General features: G+C 44.7%; 1 protein-coding gene across 1 annotated transcript; it reads right to left on the bottom strand.

Annotated features, from left to right (window-relative positions):
- Positions 1-2,813: 2,813 nt before the first annotated feature.
- Positions 2,814-10,282, bottom strand: GCM2 (glial cells missing transcription factor 2; the record flags this gene model as incomplete). The annotated part of the gene is made up of 5 exons (XM_082847634.1): positions 2,814-3,783; positions 4,800-4,925; positions 5,566-5,678; positions 5,811-6,063; positions 10,193-10,282. The coding sequence occupies 5 exons, from the start codon at positions 10,280-10,282 to the stop codon at positions 2,842-2,844; spliced, it is 1,524 nt and encodes a 507-aa protein (XP_082703760.1). The 3' UTR covers positions 2,814-2,841.
- Between the last annotated feature and the right edge of the window lie 7,431 nt (positions 10,283-17,713).

Genomic DNA, 17,713 nt, shown 5'->3' with positions numbered 1-17,713 from the left:
GGGCTTGTTTGCCCCATAGGCTCCAGCTTTATACCATCTTGTTGTCATCACCATTTCCCATTTTCAGCTGAGTCAGTTATTTCCAGCCCCCTGACCCCTTGCTCTAGGAAACTATTGTTACTGAGTCCAAGCTCATACTGCCCGCTGAGTGACAGGCCAATAAATCAAGGTGTTAGGGCAAGGAATAGCGACTTTATTCGGAAAGCCAGCAGACAGAGAAGGTGGCAGGCTAGTGTCCTAAAGAATCTTACCCAAGTTAGAATCCAGGCTTCTTTTATACTAAAAGAGGAGGGAGTGTAGCCGATAGCTGCAAACTTCTTGGGGTCGGCCAGACCCCAGAAAGGATGTGATAGTCCTTTGTTCTAGCAGTTGTCCAGGTAGGTCCAACAATAGACCTCCAACATGACAAATGTTATTCTCTGTTCTGCAACTTTTTATCTTTGTGTGAATGAAAAATGTCATACCTTTAAAGGTCAAGCCTGGGAGACAGAGCCTTGAGAATGGGCTATCCCATATATTTCAGGCTCTAGGCAACCTTCTTTTACAGAGGTGCAGAGCCAGCATGACTAAGCACAGGCAGCAGAGCACAAGCTCTCAACCATTTGGATGATTTTTTTTTTTTGCATTTTCTTGTAACATCTGTGCTATTATTTGCTTAATACTTTTCCTTACGTTACCTTGCCTTAAAACAAAACCAAACATTGTTTTGCTTTGTCTAGGCAAACATATCCTGAAATCGTAGGTTTGATGTGTTATTTATATCTTTCCCTATTACACATTAACATAAATCCATAACTATTAACATAAAACATTGGTGGACCGTCTAGAATCACCCTGTAACCCGGAGCACACTTGTACCGCACTTCGGGAAGTGCTTACCTCAGGGCTTTGCCTAGAGTCTGCTTACTCCCATCCTTGCCCTTTCTACCCACACTGCGGGGATCCTTTGCCTCCAGTGTTAGGACATAAATACTTAGAAGTAATAAAACTCTCTACTTCATGCCAAGTACAATACTTGCGAAGTACGAATGGGATTTCATTGATAAATAACTAATCAAAGCTAATGTAATGTGGTGCTTAAAAGCAGGGTCTCTGGAGATGAATTCAAATTCCAGCTCTGCCACTTACTGTGAAAATCATTTGGCCTCTCTCAGGTAGCTCAGAGGACTGTTATGAAGATTAAATAAATTAATACATGTTCAGGGCTTAGAACAGTGTCTGGCCCACGTAAGTGCTATATAAATGTTAGGTATGATTAGAAGCTGCGAGTTTTGGCAATGGAAGTCTAAAGAAAAAAGTAGTCCATGAGTGTACTAGGCGTCCTTTCCTTTGAGAAAAAGTTGGCTAGGGAATAGGCGTGTGATGATATTTATTTAATCTTGTGGCCAGTACTGCATATATTTACTACATCAGTGTATGAGGGCTTTCTGAATCAGGTGAGCAGTATGTAAGTCTCAAAGATTTAAAATGGCATCTGATTTACTGCAATTTAGTTGTGCAAATTGGGTATTCTATGCAAATTTGAGGATAATCCTTCCCCCACTCCATTCTCAAAAATTTATTTACATAGTTTGTTTTTATTTGAAAACTGAATATTTTCACTAAGCACTGGGAGCTGTGCAAAAGTTGTGTGTGTGTGTGTGTGTGTGTGTGTGTGCGCGCACGTATGCACACTGTTTCAGAGAGGATTTCCGTAATCAGCATAGCAAATAGTTTTTTCTAAAAGTACAAAACTTAAATAAACTAATATGTTTAATCTATTATAACAACTGTTTCCCAGGTTATAATATGAACATTTTTTTCCTATTTTTGTTTTGAAATAACTCAAGCATCAGCTACATTATTTTTAAATGTCTTCATTATGTTTAATTGAATAACATTATCAATTACATTTATGAGGAGTAACAAAGGAACAGTAAAGCTAAATTTGAATAAAACATCTCTATTCTAATTTTGAAACCTAACTGGAGAAAATGTATATTATAGTACAATAAAAATGAATCAAATACATATCATCAGTGTTAGGCTGTCTCTGTTAGGAAAACATTCATCAGTGTTAAGAAAAGGTGTTCAGCTGATACTGGAAAACAAAATTCTCTTAAAAACAACTGCACTTTATCATTGCAACACGGTAGATTTCTTAAAAAGCTATAGATATATACTTTGCAGGTAAAATGATCAAAATTACTTCCTGAAGTTATTTTAACAGGTTTTAAATGCTAAGTAAAATCTTAGGAAATGACTCAGGAGATAAGATTGTAAAGATTTCTTCCCGAGGCTATTTTGACAACCCCTAAGGGCCGAAGAGAGATTTGTGAAATTCCTTAATATGATCCAGTGGGGAAAGGCTTGGGGTGAGAGCCAGGATTCTTGACTTCTACTCCAGCTAACAAACTAAATGGACTTACTTAGCTCATTAACTTTCATGCTTATTTGTTCATTTGGAACAGTCTCATTGCAGACCTAATTCTATGTACTGTAGTGGGTTTGAAAATGCCATGCAGGGACTTCCCTGGTGGTCCAGTGGGTAGGACTCCGCGCTTCCACTGCAGGGGGCCCAGGTTCGATCCCTGGTCTGGGAACTAAGGTCCCACAAGCCGAGTGGCATGGCAAAAAAAAAAAAAAAAGTAAAATACTGTGCAAGATTTCTCTAGATTATCTAAACATTTCCAACCTATAATTTACTCCGCTGATAATTGGTTTTACTATTATCTATATACATATATAATGTATATATTTCTTTGCATGCTAAATGAATCTCCCAACTTAAGAGAGAGTTGCCACGTCATGTTCTACCGCCTGCATGGAGACCAATATTATGCTGTGCCCCAGGACTGTTGCTCAAAAGTCCTCATGGTCATAGCTAAAGAACGGACTGATTCTCTCTGAATAACCAATTGTAGACCCCGGTCCAGATGGACACACATCCCACGTCTCTGCTCCGTCCGTCCAGGAGGGTGCTGAGTCTTGAGGAAAAGGCAAAGTGTGTCTGATGGTCCGGCAATCTCCAGGAATTTTCAAAGGAAGTGATGCTGTTGGAGAGGCTGCCATGGCAACTGTAGCTGGAAGGTCCAAGTCTTCCAGATAGATGGACATTTGGGTGTTTTCAGAATCATAGTTACAGCCAGAAAGGCTCGTAACTTCCCGCACATTGTCACAGCATTTCAGAGCAGGGGGCTGGTAGGCCTGGTAGGACACTTTGGTGGTGGTGGTGATTACTGTCTGCAGGGCTGGAGCAGATGGCGGGGCCGTCGTGAGGTACCTGGAGGGAAGCTCTGGGTTGTAATAAGGGCGAGCGGCCGCGGCCTGGAACTGTCCATGGTCAGTGCTCTCCCCAAGGTCAGCTTTTCCAAGAGCTGGTTTCCAGCCAGGCTGTTTACTGGTGAAATCAAAGCTTCTCTCAAAGCTGCCGTAGGAGTTGATATTGTATTGCAGTGCATTCAGATGAACCCAGTCCGTGTCATCAGGAATACTGCTGGCATCTTTATAAAGGGTGGGATAATACGGGCCTGAATTTGTGTAACCAGGGCCTGCCAATTCATAGCTGCAGGGTGGCCTAGGCAAAAAGATTCTTGGGTTTGGATATTTCTGAAAGGGTGGTACTATATCTCCTTGAAAGGCAGCTAGGTCACAGGTAGCTTTGTAAGCATCCGAGTTTGGAAAGGAAAAGCAAGGCTGCCCTGGAACAGGGAAGCCAGTGTCAGGAATTATATCAAACTCCTCTGGGTTCTCCAGGGAAGGTATGTTGCTGAAATGGCCACCGTTATCTTGATTCTCTCCTGCCTAAAGAAATGACACAAATTTTTATTTGTAAATAAAGATGTAAATTGCGTGGACACCCTCACCTGTAACGGTCGTCAACCGACCAAATAACAAGCTTTCGGTTGGTGGGCTGTGTGTTAGGAGTTCAGAAACATGATCTGAGCGCATGGTCCGGGAATTTCACAGCTTGAGCTCACGCTTGGATTCCACGCTGCTGAATTAGGAGGGCCCGTGGTAGCCAGGCAGGGTGGGTCTGAGTGGCAGATGGTCTGTTCTCCCTATACTATGTGCATAACAGCAGAGGCTCAGGAGCCTGACGCAGACCTGGGTTCAAATCCTGACTGTCCCTCATGCACTGAACAAGTTACTTAACCTCTCTGAGCCTCAGATTCCTCACTTAAAAATGGGGCTTAAAGAGGGAGGAGATACGGGGCTATATGTATACTAACACACCATTGTAAAGCAATTATACTCCCATAAAGGTGTTAAAAAATGGGGCTTAATAACAGTAATTTCTTCTTAAGGCTTTTGTGACCAATTCACGTGTAAGACTTAAACCCTATGTGCGTGGCACATAGAAGGTGCTCAAACAAGCCCAGTGTCTCTTATCCTCCAACTAATATTCTGCCTCCTTGGCATACTGTGGTTGAACAGCCAAACTGGATCAAGTTGCCCAAAGAAATTTTATCTGTTCTATGTAAATAATGAAAAGGACCCTCTCAAAGATGCACTGTTCAGTCATTGGTATGCACCTATTTCTTTCTGTATGACCATTGGATAATTGCCCTTGTATTAGGATGTCAGCTCACATGCTCACTCTATCATTAACTGTAGAGATATTCTGCTTTTTTATCAAGAAGAAGGAATTGGAAACCTATTCAAAATGTTGATTCAATGACATTGTTAGAGGTATATAATTTTCACATAAAATGAAACCTTTTAAATTAAGGTATGGCATTCATATTTTACATAATTCTCAGTGCATTTTGTGATGACGGTGAACACAGACTACAAGTGTAATGTCAGCTCCCTATTACCTCGGGTTCTCGAATTCTCTTTTTCTGGGGTTGGTAAAAAGAAGCCATTTGTCTCTTGATAGCACTTCTTCGAGCTTCTGTCTCTGATTTACTCTCTGGTCTTGGGTGATCATGAACTCCCTTGGCCTGCATTAATAAGGAGATGAATCACATTATTTCTCTGAGGGGAGCTGGCAACACTGGTCAAAAATTGAGTGTGCCTTTCCCAGTGCCCCAAGTTGTTTGTTTTTTCCAAGAGACAGGGAAAAAGATTCTTTTTTTTTTTTTTTTTTTGCGGTACTCAGGCCTCTCACTGCTGTGGCCTCTCCTGTTGCGGAGCACAGGCTCCGGACGCGCAGGCTCAGCAGCCATGGCTCACGGGCCCAGCCGCCCTGCGGCATGTGGGATCTTCCCGGACTGGGGCATGAACCCGCATCCCCTGCATCGGCAGGTGGACTCTCAACCACTGCGCCACCAGGGAAGCCCGGAAAAAAATTCTTGAACAAATAAAACTGCACCAATAATAGACATCTTAAAAGATGACCTAACAGTCCTTTTGCCATATGAAAACAACTATAAGTAGGTTCACCCTCTCCCCCTTAGAGAGCACACAGTAGCTGAACTAATTCCTAGGAGCCTGGTAAGGCCCTGGGAACCCCAGCACCTATTTCTGGCCACCAGAGCTGTATCTGGTTTGGTCCAGGGCTCCTGAGATACATGGCAGGTGGTTTGGTCCCTGTGACATGATGAGAATGTCCATCACAAACTGTGGTGTCCCCCCACCTACCTGAAAAAATATTGCATTGCCATCAAGCCGCCAAAAGTTGGTTACAGGGTACCCGCTGTGCCCTCGACAGGGGATCAGTTCCAAAGCAGCATGACAGTTGGGGCATGCCTTCTCTGCAAAGCCAGAGGCGAGAAATAGTAATAACAACCTGACCCCAGACCCTCCGGAAGGAAGGAAGGGGAAATTCGCTGGGAATAGGGAACTCACGACCGCAAGGCCACCCCGTTCCCAGTCCCATAGCTCACTCTGCTGCTTCAGCCTGGCTTTGTCGCAGATGGCAGGCCGCAGCTGCAGACGGGAGCCGTCGGGCAGGGCGCAGTCCCGCGCACACACCACCACGCCCAGGCATGACTTCTTGAGGATGTGGCCGTTGTGGTTGTTGGTGTTCCGCATGGCCCAGCCGCTCAGATGGCGTTGCGCCTTCTTCTCGCCACTGCGGTAGATGAGGCGCACGTAGCCGTCCGGCCACTCGCAGAAGCGGTCGAAGTGGTCTGGCTCCTGGGAAGGCGCCCAGAAGGACGGGTAGTCAAGTTCAAGCCCAAACCGGAGACAGCACGGCTTTAATCTTCCCCAAGCACATTAGGGTAAAACTGGGTCTTTTTAATTCCAGAAACTGTGCTCTTACAAAATGTCACTCATCCTGTGTATGCCCTTCTGACAACTGGCTATAAATTGATGCTTACATAGTGCTTATATTCTAAAAGCTGTACATGTATTCGTTCATCTAGCCTTCATACTGCATACGGACAATAGGTACTATTATTATCCCCATTTAATAGAATAGTAAATGGAGACCAGAGAGCTTCATTGACTTGCCCAAGGTCACACAGCTAGTAAGACTTGGCTCTAGGATTTGAGCCCTCACAGTTTGACCCCAGAGCCTGTTCTCCTTACCACTATGTTATACCACTTCTCGGTGTATTTAAATGTTACAGATATTTTCTAGTTAATCAGTAAAGCACCAGGGCAAAAAGTGATTGGAAAGTTCTATCGCTGACATACAGTTGAGCCTGTAAATACCTTTACTTCCATCTAGTGCTTTTTCTTCAAAAGCTCTTGGCTTGATACCCAGCACAACATCAGAGAGACATGAACAGTTTCCCAAATTAGCCCTCCAGGTTTACAAGGGTGTTATGATGACAGCCTAACCATAAGGTAAGCCCAAGCATTTGGTGGAGCCTGCTAAGCTAACCTCTTCCCAGAGCAATATGGACTGTCCTTCTACTACACAAAGAACTGCATGGCTAAAATAATGGTATATGTAAAATACTGAGCACTGCTTTACTATTCACATTTGGTGGTCCTTTGTCCACATTATGCATTATTTATACTGCAATATGGTTCTTGTACAAACTAGGGACCGTGGGCCGAATCCAGCCTGCCACTTGTTGTAGTACAGCCCACAAACTAAGAATGATTTTTATATTTTTTAATGGTTGGGGGGAAAATCAAAAGAACTACATTTTGTGACACACGAAAATCATATGAAATTCAAACTTCGGTATCCATAAATAAAGTTGTAATGGGACATGGCCATGTACATTCGTCTATGTAGGGTCTGTGGCTGTTTTCTCACTACAGTGCAGAGCTGAGTATTTGGGACAGAGACAGTATGGCCCATAAAACCACATTATGCAGTATCTACAATCCTCACAACAACTTTGCCTCCTAGGCATCCTTCCTCTTATTTAATAGATAAGGAAGTGGAAGTTAGATGGATAACCTTCTCCAGTGGCATAGCTGGGATTTAAAAAGAAGATCTGTGGCAGCCAGGCCCCACTGACCTTCCTGGTATGATAGAGGCTCAGAAAACTATTATTACAGTAATAAGCCATGTACACCTTCTCTCTCTTCCCCCAGCCCAGGATAATTAGATCCAACATCTGCAAAGCAAAAGTATTCTTAGTTGGACAATTCAGACTTGTGTACCACGTTAGTATTGTACATTCTAACAGTAATAGGTAAATGGGCAATTTTGTTTCCAAAACCGCAGAGATATTGTTGAAATCATTATTATTACTAATAGGCATTATTTATCTTTTCTCAGAAATATAATTGACATAAGTCAATACATTAACTTAAGGTACATCACAAATGAAATATATAATGATGTGCTAGCAACTCTAAGTTTACGCTAAATGCTATATCTTTGTGTTTAAAGTGAATATTTCAATTTAAGGACCTTAGTAACGAATAGACAGTTTTCCAGAAGAGAATATTTTGTTCGCACTCCCCTGCAAGGGTACAGACTAGACCCCCACTACCAAAGTAGTGCCACTGAAAATGAAGACACAGAGACTGCATTTTAAAATCAAAACAAGAATGGAGGACTCCTAGATTGGGTTTCATTTGCTCTAAGGTCTTGGTGCAGGGGAGCACATGTGGTCACATACAGACAAGCGTGCACACACCGAACATGACAGTAGATCTGGACGACAATTTAAGATTGTTATCTAATTCCACGGCTTGATGACAGGTGAGCAACCTGAGACTAAGGCAAATTCAGGAACTGTCTCAAGGTCATACAGCTGGTTTAGCTCGTCCTCCTTCGGTTTGTCAGAGCAGGGCTAGGATCCTCTTTCTCCAGTTCTCTTTCCATAGCCCAGTGCACCTGCCTCTTTTGAGATGTCACGCGTGCGCGCGCGCGCACACACACACACACTTTCTCTCTGTTTAAGGACCAATCTCCCAGAGGAAGAATGATTCACATTTGCATGGGAAGTCCAGAATAATACTCATGAGAGGAACCATCCTTCCCTTATTTGGATGTGGCTCATTTCTAAAATGCAAGATTAGATTTTTTTTTTTCCTATGAAGATGTATGCGGACAGAAGTCAGTGAGAATGAGATGCCCTTGCTGTACTGTGGTCCACTTTCACAAAAATGGCACAGTGTGGCTCTAAAGTAGGCAGACTTGAAAATAAACAAACTTACTGCAAATACGTACATCCCCAAAAGTACTGATCACTTTGAGAGGCTAGATGACCTTGCTAATGAATTGTTGTATGCGGCACATAGTAGGTGCTGAATAAAGGCCAAGTCTCTTACCCCTACACCACAGCACTGCCAGGAATCCGCCTTTGCGAATGCTTCCCAGGTCGCTCCTAACTCTCCCTCCACCTATACACCCAGGACTTTAAAGTCACTTTGCAGTTCTTCCCCAAACCAGTATGACCAATTATAACTGCCCAGCTCATTCCCTGTACTAGACTCCAAACCCCTTCGTTCCGTTAAAACAAAACAAAACAAATTCACCCTAAACGGATGATGGTGATTTCCTTGTTATTAGAGAAGTAATCTCAGAAGTTGCGTCCAAAAGCTGGATTCCAGGGGCTCTCCGGGCGCCTGTGCCCTGGTTGGCATGACTAGAGAGGCCCCCCCAGGAGCCGTGCTTCATCCAGGCAGCCGGGGCAGGCGTCTAATGGCCCAAGTCCTGCTGTTTAATAAGAGTCGGGTCACCGAGATTTACGGTCCTATCTCACAGTTTTGCTGCGTGAGAAGCACTGATGTCTACATTAGCCAAGATTCTCCCCTACCTTTCTCGTGGATGGCAAAGAATGGATAAGGAGAGACTCAGCGGATTATGGAGAACAGTATGGAGGTTCCTTAAAAAACTACAAATAGAACTACCATATGACCCAGCAATCCCACTACTGGGCATATACCCTGAGAAAACCAAAATTCAAAAAGAGTCATGTACCAAAATGTTCATTGCAGCTCTATTTAACAATAGCCCGGAGATGGAAACAACCTAAGTGCCCATCATCGGATGAATGGATAAAGATGATGTGGCACATATATACAATGGAATATTACTCAGCCATAAAAAGAAATGCAATTGAGCTATTTGTAATGAGGTGGATAGACCTAGAGTCTGTCATACAGAGTGAAGTAAATCAGAAAGAGAAAGACAAATACCGTATGCTAACACACACACACATATATATAACACATATATATGGAATTTAAGAAAAAAAATGTCATGAAGAACCCAGGGGTAAGACAGGAATAAAGACACAGACCTACTGGAGAACGGACTTGAGGATATGGGGAGGGGGAAGGGTGAGCTGTGACAAAGCGAGAGAGAGGCATGGACATATATACACTACCAAACGTAAGGTAGATAGCTAGTGGGAAGCAGCCACATAGCACAAGGGAGATCAGCTCGGTGCTTTGTGACCACCCGGAGGGGTGGGATAGGGAGGGTGGGAGGGAGGGAGATGCAAGAGGGAAGAGATATGGGAACATATGTATATGTATAGCTGATTCACTTTGTTATAAAGCAGAAACTAACACACCGTTGTAAAGCAATTATACCCCAATAAAGATGTTAAAAAAAAAAAAAAGAAAGTGAAGGACGAGGTGTCCGGTTCCCGCCAGATGACCTGGAGCTTGGAGCCTGATTGACAGTTCCTGTTGCTTTCGGCGTGTTTTCTAACAAGCGCGAGGTAAGAGCTGGGAGAAGGCACATCTCTGAACCCAGCTCTGCCATTTGTGGAGTCCTTGTACACTGGAGGACTCTCAGGGGTGTGTGTTTGGGGGTGGAGGTGAGGTCTGTCCACAGTCTCTGCAAGGACATCCCTCCTCTTTGGATGGACAGCGCCGCGCGCGCGGGGGTTTCACGCACCCGAGGCATCTGCGGGTCGTTGATGTCCCAGCTGAGCTTCATCCCGTGGGAACACGCACCGTCCGCCTGCTGCCCCGCCTCCGCCGGCATCTGGCCCTCCTCGGTGGCGCTCTCCGCCCAGGATCCTGAAAGACAGAAGAAAAACAAACCAACCCAGAGATGCCCAAGGTGATTCTCCCCCTGTCTTAGGGGAAAGTGGAGAGAGACAGAGACAGAGAGACTGATTTCGAAATCCAGAAGCGGCGAACAAGGGATAAGGACTCGGGCGGAGCCATGTCCTTGGCCGCGGTGCTGAAAGGTCTCCCGTCGGAGCGCAGCGCGGGCGCCAGGCAGCTGCCCACACGTTTATACGGATACACCCCGTCCCTCCCCGTCCCGCCCCGCTCCGCCTTTCCTCGCTCACCCGCCAGCTCCCACGCTCTGGGCACTAGCAGGGCCTGTTATCCCCTCCCGGGCAGAACTGGGACCGGAGGGGGAGGTTGACCTGAGCCCTTGGGGTGACGGGAGACTGAAGCCAAGGCGGGCCAGGGCGGGGGGGGGGGAGGTCGGAGTGTCTCATGTAAGTTGAAAATCAGATTTGTTTCCCTAACCGCGCCCCGCCTCTGGGGTTTCGGATTGGATCTAGAGGGAGGCTTTCCAGACAGAGCCTTTCCAGCAAAGTCCCGAGAGACAATACTCCATTGCCTGGCAGCCCGGGCACCGCCTGTAAGAGCCTCGGCTGCCGCGCGCCCTAGCCTGAGTAGATGTGCGCAGGCCAGCTGGCTTTGGGCCGAGCCTTTTCGGAGATTTTGTCGTAGCTGGTGCGCGTGGTCTGGAATCTGTGCTCATCCTCGGGGGGAGGTGGGGGGAGGAGGGACGTCCGAGGGAGTGCCGAAGGTCCCCGTGTGGTCGTCGGCCCAGGAGGCCGCCTGCTCCCGGGGGCCGCCTGCTCCCGGGGGCTGCGGAGAGACCTGGCCCTGTGGGAAGAGAGTCCTGGAAAGCGAACCCGGAGAAGGTTGGGGAGATGAGCTAGGGGGAGGCGGAGGGGGAGGAAGGGGCTGAGTTTTGCCCCCAAACCCGTAGTTCTTTTTGCCGCCTCGGCTACTTCTGAGCCTGTTTCCTTATCTGTTTGAAAGAGGCTTTGGGGCTCAGTGAGTTCTCAATCGCCATCCACCTGAAACGACCCTTAAAAAAAATAGTCTTCATCGGTATTGTCGTGAAAATACCACGACAAAATTCTATTCACACCCCTTCCGTCTGCGGAGGCTTTCTGGAGACTGGAGGAACCAGGTGAGAGCGTAGAGCGCCGTGGGCTCACCAGGGCTGAGCCCAGGCCTTCTTCACCTGTGCCTCCGTTTCATTAGGGTGATTGGAAGAGCCCAATACAAGAAACCGATTGAAGTGACTTAAGTCGCTCTTTAGCCGCTCCGGGCAGCAAGGGAAGGTGGGTTTCCGGAGTTTATTCCTTGCGCCCTTGTTCTGCGGGCTACACGCTCCAGTTCCCAGCCGTAGCCAGGGAAAAGCCGGCCTCGAAAGGCGGATCATTGTTAGAGAGGATGCTCGCAACCTACATCCCGGCAAATCCCGAGACCTGCGGGCCCTAGACTCAGCACCGCCGAGCGCGCACCAGGGGCGCGGACTGATGCTTCTTGGGAGCCGGCCTGGAGGGCGCCCAGGCCAGCGCCCGTCGCAGGATTACAGCCTTTTCTTCTGGCGAAAGGCGGGAAAAGCAGATGCGCCCTTACAACCCCAGGAAGCGAACCTCGTCCACGCTCCGGTCCTCTTAACCTGCCTGGTCGGGGGCACAGTCAGGCTTGTTAGAAAAGTCAACCCGATAGTGAAGTTCGACTCCGAGCCGCCGACCGGCAGAGAACTCCCGAGACGGGAAAGGCCAGGTTTGGGTAATTACACGAATTTTCTTCTTTCTCTGGTTTCAAGCTGGGATTTCTCCCCACCCTTCCCCCACCCCCAAGCAGAGGCGCAAAGTTCTCAAACAAGAAAGTGACTAGTTCATCCCCCAGCCTCTTCCCACCCCCTCGTCCCCAAAGTTCTCTTTGGTAGTGTCGGTCAGCGTTTCTAGTTAAAATCACTCTCACAGAGTTGCCGCGGAGGTCTGGGAGGAAAGGAGGAAACGCGTTCACTCTTTACCTACTAGTTGCGTCCACAAACTTTCATCATATTAACCGCCTACCGGCCCGGCAGCCCCTGTTATTCAGTTGCTTTTTTGCGTTGTTTTGTTTTTCAAAGGTTAAAATTACTGACACTTCTCTATTTATTTATTTACAAGTTGACATTTCTTTGTGAAGTTTAAGATAATGTACTCTGTAGAATGTTCTTTACATAACTTCAAAAACTAGCTTAAAATTATTTGAGAATTCATAGAAACTAATTTCTGGTCTTATTGTAAACATTGTTAAGACTATTTCTTGTCTCTGTAACTTTGGAATATTTCTAGAGAGTCCTTACCCTTCCAAAATATAAATAAGTACAATTTTTTTTAAAGTTAAAGCTAAATCAATTAATCAAATACTTTTTTTTTCCTAATTAGATTCCGGTGGCCAAAGAAATGTCATTGTCTCCACCATATTTAGTTTGAGCAGAATTAGAATACGTATTCCAAGTTGCCCTAAAATTATGTCTGGGTAAAACATGTTAGTAAAAGAAGCTAATCAAAGTGAAAATATAACAAAATATAATAAATAAATGGTGTTGTCTGTGGTGTTATCTTTAATTTCTCCTGAATTTTTGACTGTGTTAACAACCATATAGTTTGAAAGGATGTATGTTTTCCCCAAAGTCTGAAAATAATTGATTAAAACTTTTAAACTAATATTAAGAAAACTTTAATTTTGTTTTATATTATATTCTTATTGTATTACCTGTTTTATTCTCTAAAATAGTGTGCTTTTAAACTGTATTTTGATTATTGTTATCCTTCAATTTTTCCTGCACTAATATTTGCATTGATTCAGAACACTTTATATTCACAGCTGGCTCTTCCTTGGCTAGTATTTTGAAATAGTAAAAGTCCATTAATACAAAAGCAAAGGTAAAGGGCTTTGAATTTACTTGGTTTAGATTTAAATAGGTAAATTAATGTAAGTATATTTATGTCATATTTGCCACGAAATGGATATGATGAGTTTTGAAATAAGTATGTATTGTTTTGAATGGACTGGAGGTACAAGGCAGAGATTCTGGTTATATTTTGTTTTGGTTTGATGTAAACAAATATCTTCTGTAAACCTCATGACACGAAATACCCATAGCATCTAGTTATAACACAAGTTGATTTTTTACAAGGATTGTTTGGATTTGAGGGGTCTTGTCTGCTTGCTTCCTTTTTAAAAGAAAACTCCAGTCCAACGTATTTTTGCCACCCTGTTCACATAACAGACAACCAACCTATCAGCCGAAACCGGGCCATAAGTACACATTCTTGTTGGGTTAAAGGAAGCGGGCAGAAAACAAGCAGACTGGATGAAAATGTTTGTTTTTATTTTATTTTGACTGAACACACCGGGGTATGTATTAAAACAAAACAACAAAACACTTCTTTTGTGATATTAGGAATAAACTCACAATTTCGGAGACTAATCTGGTTCCTATGGGGAAAGTTCGATTTCAGTCTATAGCAGTAACAATGGATCACAACCAGCTCTACCAGCCGTTAAAGGTGGAGAGAAAACAGCCGGCTTCCGCACAGGGGACGCCTATCAGTGTAGAATTTCTCCGACAGGTTTACGTCCTTTAAGTAATCGCTTTTCCTAAGGTGCTTGTGCGTGCGCCCAGGTGGCCTGACCTTGATTGCCAGTTAACTCGCGAGCTTTTCTCGCTTCTCAAACACGGGACTCTGGTAGATTTTCAGGGGCGGGTTTATTAATTAGAGTTCCGGGGAAGCTTGGCGTCCGGGAGCCGTGGGCTCCCCGTGCTCTCGCCGCGGCGCATCCTCGCCCGCTCGGGCCTCGGACGGCGGAAGCGCGGGGGCTGAGAGCGGCGCAGCGGCGGGGCGCGTCCTGGTCCGGGTGTGCGCCCCGAGGCGGGTGCGCGGCGGCCTGTCGGGAGCCTCGGGATGCAGCAGGTGAGTGACCTCGAGCGGAGCCGGGCACCCGTCGAGCCCCGGCCTCCTCTCCGCCGTTCTAGGCGGGCGCCAGGGAGCGCGTCCGTCGGCCTCTGGGCTCGGAGCCTCGCTTGCTCGCCCAGAGAGCCGGCGCCGGCTACAATCCCCGGCCGCCGCCGTGGGAAGAGCTCTTCGGGGGCCCTTGGGGCGCTTCACGTCCTCAGGTTTGCTTGGAGTTTATTGGCAGCTTTCTGTGGGTGCATGAAGCAGGGTAGGAACGTGTGGTCCCTCGCTAGTAAAGCGTTCGGAGAAGGGGGAACTGAAATATTGATGTTTGAAGGCGACGAGAGGATTCTTTTTTAAGTTGCTCGGGATGTTTTCCCAGCCCCTTTTCTCCCTCGCTGAGTAGAAAGTGCAATGACGTTAACCCACTCGGGGCCCCAGGTCTACCCCAAGTGCTGGGACCCGCCGCCCAGGGACTGGGGTCGCGGGCTGGGAGGTGGATTGGTACCGTTAGTGATTCTACTTTTCAGCGTTCACTTAATACACTGCTGGTGGGGAAAAAAAACAAGTATGGATTTTGGTGTTTGAATTCATCCTGTTTTTCATATTTATAATGATGATATTGTAAAATATGCTGACATTTAAGGATTGTGGTCAAGTACATATAGGACCGTTAGCCCAAGCTAGATTTTTTTTTAAACCTCTTTGGAAGAGGTTAATAAAATTTTTTAAAATTATTCTTTGATTTTTGGGATAAAGTGAGCAGATGAGATGCTGTTATTTAGCATGTTTGTGAAAACGAGGTTGGTAAATCCACGGATTACTTCTTGAAGAAAACGTGTAACAACCCATTACTCAATGTTTTGTAAATTTTCTTGTTGCTGTTCAATCCTTGAAGTTTCAGTGTTAAGTCCTAGAGTCACTTTTCTTTTTTTTTTTTTTTTTTTTTTTTTTTTTGCGGTACGCGGGCCTCTCACTGTTGTGGCCTCTCCCGCTGCGGAGCACAGGCTCCGGACGCGCAGGCTCAGCGGCCATGGCTCACGGGCCCAGCCGCTCCGCGGCATGTAGGATCCTCCCAGACCGGGGCACGAACCCATGTCCCCCGCATCGGCAGGCGGACTCTCAACCACTGCGCCACCAGGGAAGCCCTAGAGTCACATTTAAAATTCATATAAGTCAGGAACATAAAGCTTAAACTCATGACTGGGCTTGAACGCACTCTGAAAAACTTTATTTTCCAAGCTCTCATTCTAAAAACCGCTCATTAATTCAAAGTCTTTTTTATAGTTGCCATTATAGAGTTTACATTTATTTTTTTGTGATCATTTATTACAGTGATGTTTGCTTCTTGTAAGTTTGTATTTGTCAGAGGCAGTGTTAAAGAAGGTTGGATAAAGCTTTTGGTGTTTTTTTTATTAAAGGTAGTGTCTTAGATCTATAATCACTGGCATGAATGAACGAAAAGCTTTGTTCAGGAAAACAATATGAACCTTTATATTAAAACTTAATGCATTTCTTTGAAATAAAATTTTTTTAAAAATCTCTTTGTACACAGGAGAAGGAAGTCCCTTTGCAGTCTGTTCAGGAAAAGGATGGGAGCGGCATGGCACAGGATGCTTTCTGTGTAAAGATCGAGTTTGTATTCTTTGTGTGCTCTCTCTCGTTCTGTGTTTCCTGGGCTGTCAGCATACTTTTTCCTCCAGTTGCCCAACAAGAGGCAGAAGAATCCTCTTCTCCTGCTTCCCTAATCTCTCACATCCAGTTTATCACCACGTCTTGTCAATTTGCCTTTGATTACCCTACTAATATCCTAATCTGTTTTGTACCTAGCACTGTTCTAGGTGGAGGTAGACAGTATTGAACAAAACAGACACAATTCTTGCTTTCATAGAGCTTTCAGCCTGGCAGAGAGTCAGAGACAGATTAGGAACAAAATAAGGTAGTAGGAAGAAAAGGAACGGGGTGTTGTGATGGAGAATAATTGCTGGGGCAGGGAGGCAGTTGACTAACTTTAGGTCCTGGAAGACCTACTTGAAAAGATGATACTGAAGCTGAGATCTGAGGGGTGACAAGGAGCCAGAATGGTAAGTGGTGGGGAGAAGCAGTGAGGCATAGAACAGCCAGTGCAAAGGCCCTGAGGCAAGGAAGAGCTTGACTTATTCTAGGACTCAGCAGGGCAGTCAGGCAGGAGAAGCTGACAGAGATCAAATCGTGCAGAGCCTTGCAGACCAAGGCAAAGCGTTTGGATTTGTTCTGAGTATAGAGAAGCCAGGCAGAGTTTTAAGTAGGAAGGAGCCTGAACTGCTGAGTCAGAGAATCTGAGTGTGAATCTCAGCTGTGTGATCTCATACAGCCTTGCTATTATTATCCCCAGATAAAGAGTCTAACCGCCAGATTGGTGGTGAGGATTAACACCTGCAGAACACTTAACCCACTTGGCTCAAAAAAGCTTACTGTATGGTAACTTAAAAAACCTGTTTAAATGTTTCGTTTCAAATGCTGTCTCATTATTTAAGTCAATACTAAGAAAAAGTGGAATTTCAGGCTGTATGCAGTAAAATGACTCCTTGCGAAAAGAATACTGTAATTTAGCCTGTAGGACTGGACTGCATTTTAAAAATATCTTTTGTAGCACAGATATTTAAGAATGTATCTGTTATTCAAAAATATATATACACATACACACTTAGAAATAGGTCTTAACAAGCTTTCAGGCAGAAAAGTTCGATTTCATCATGGCAATTTGCATATTAATTGCCTTTAACTGTAATTATTACTGTTGAATCCATTTTCTTCTATTATGATCATTTATGTAACTTAATAAGTGATAATAGGCTTGAATTTTATAGTGTTTAGAATTTCTAACATTACTGAGGATAAAGTCTTTACCCACAGATACCTGTAATTCAGGTGTAGTTTTCCTTAAGTCAGCGGTTCTCGAAGTTAACATGATGAGAATCACCTGACGGCCCTGCTCCCAGAGTTTGACTCCTAACAAGTCCCCAGGTGATGCCCATGCTGCCGGTGGTCCAGGAGCCACATTTTGCCAACTACTGTCTTAAGACAACAAAATCATTGTCTACGTGATTACTGTTCAAGATATAACTCTCTATATTTACCTTCTATTTCTGCACTGAATTATTATTAATAATGATAGAAATAGTACTGTGAAATAAATGTTCTTGGGGAAAAATAGTAATTTTCATACTATCAACTTTCCAGCTTCAGTCACTTATTACTAATGCATTGCATGATGAAGGATTTCAGAAAATAAAAGAATATTTTCGACAGAGAGAGCGCCACGTTCCTCAAAAATATAATAATCTTTTGTTACACCATCTTGACAGATCAATAAATAAGGCAAGTGAGTTGTTTGTTTGGTCTGTAACCAGAATGCCAATGTGTAACTATATGTAAGGTTTTTAACTTAGTGTGGTCTAATCCCAAGGAGCTGGATAAAAATGAATTTCTGTGCGCTT

The sequence above is a fragment of the Leucopleurus acutus genome, assembly GCF_964270905.1.
Source record: "Leucopleurus acutus genome assembly, chromosome: 10".
Lineage (NCBI taxonomy): Eukaryota > Metazoa > Chordata > Mammalia > Artiodactyla > Delphinidae > Leucopleurus > Leucopleurus acutus.
The sequence above is the reverse complement of the archived record's forward strand: the minus strand, read 5'-3'. Positions and strand labels throughout refer to the sequence as shown.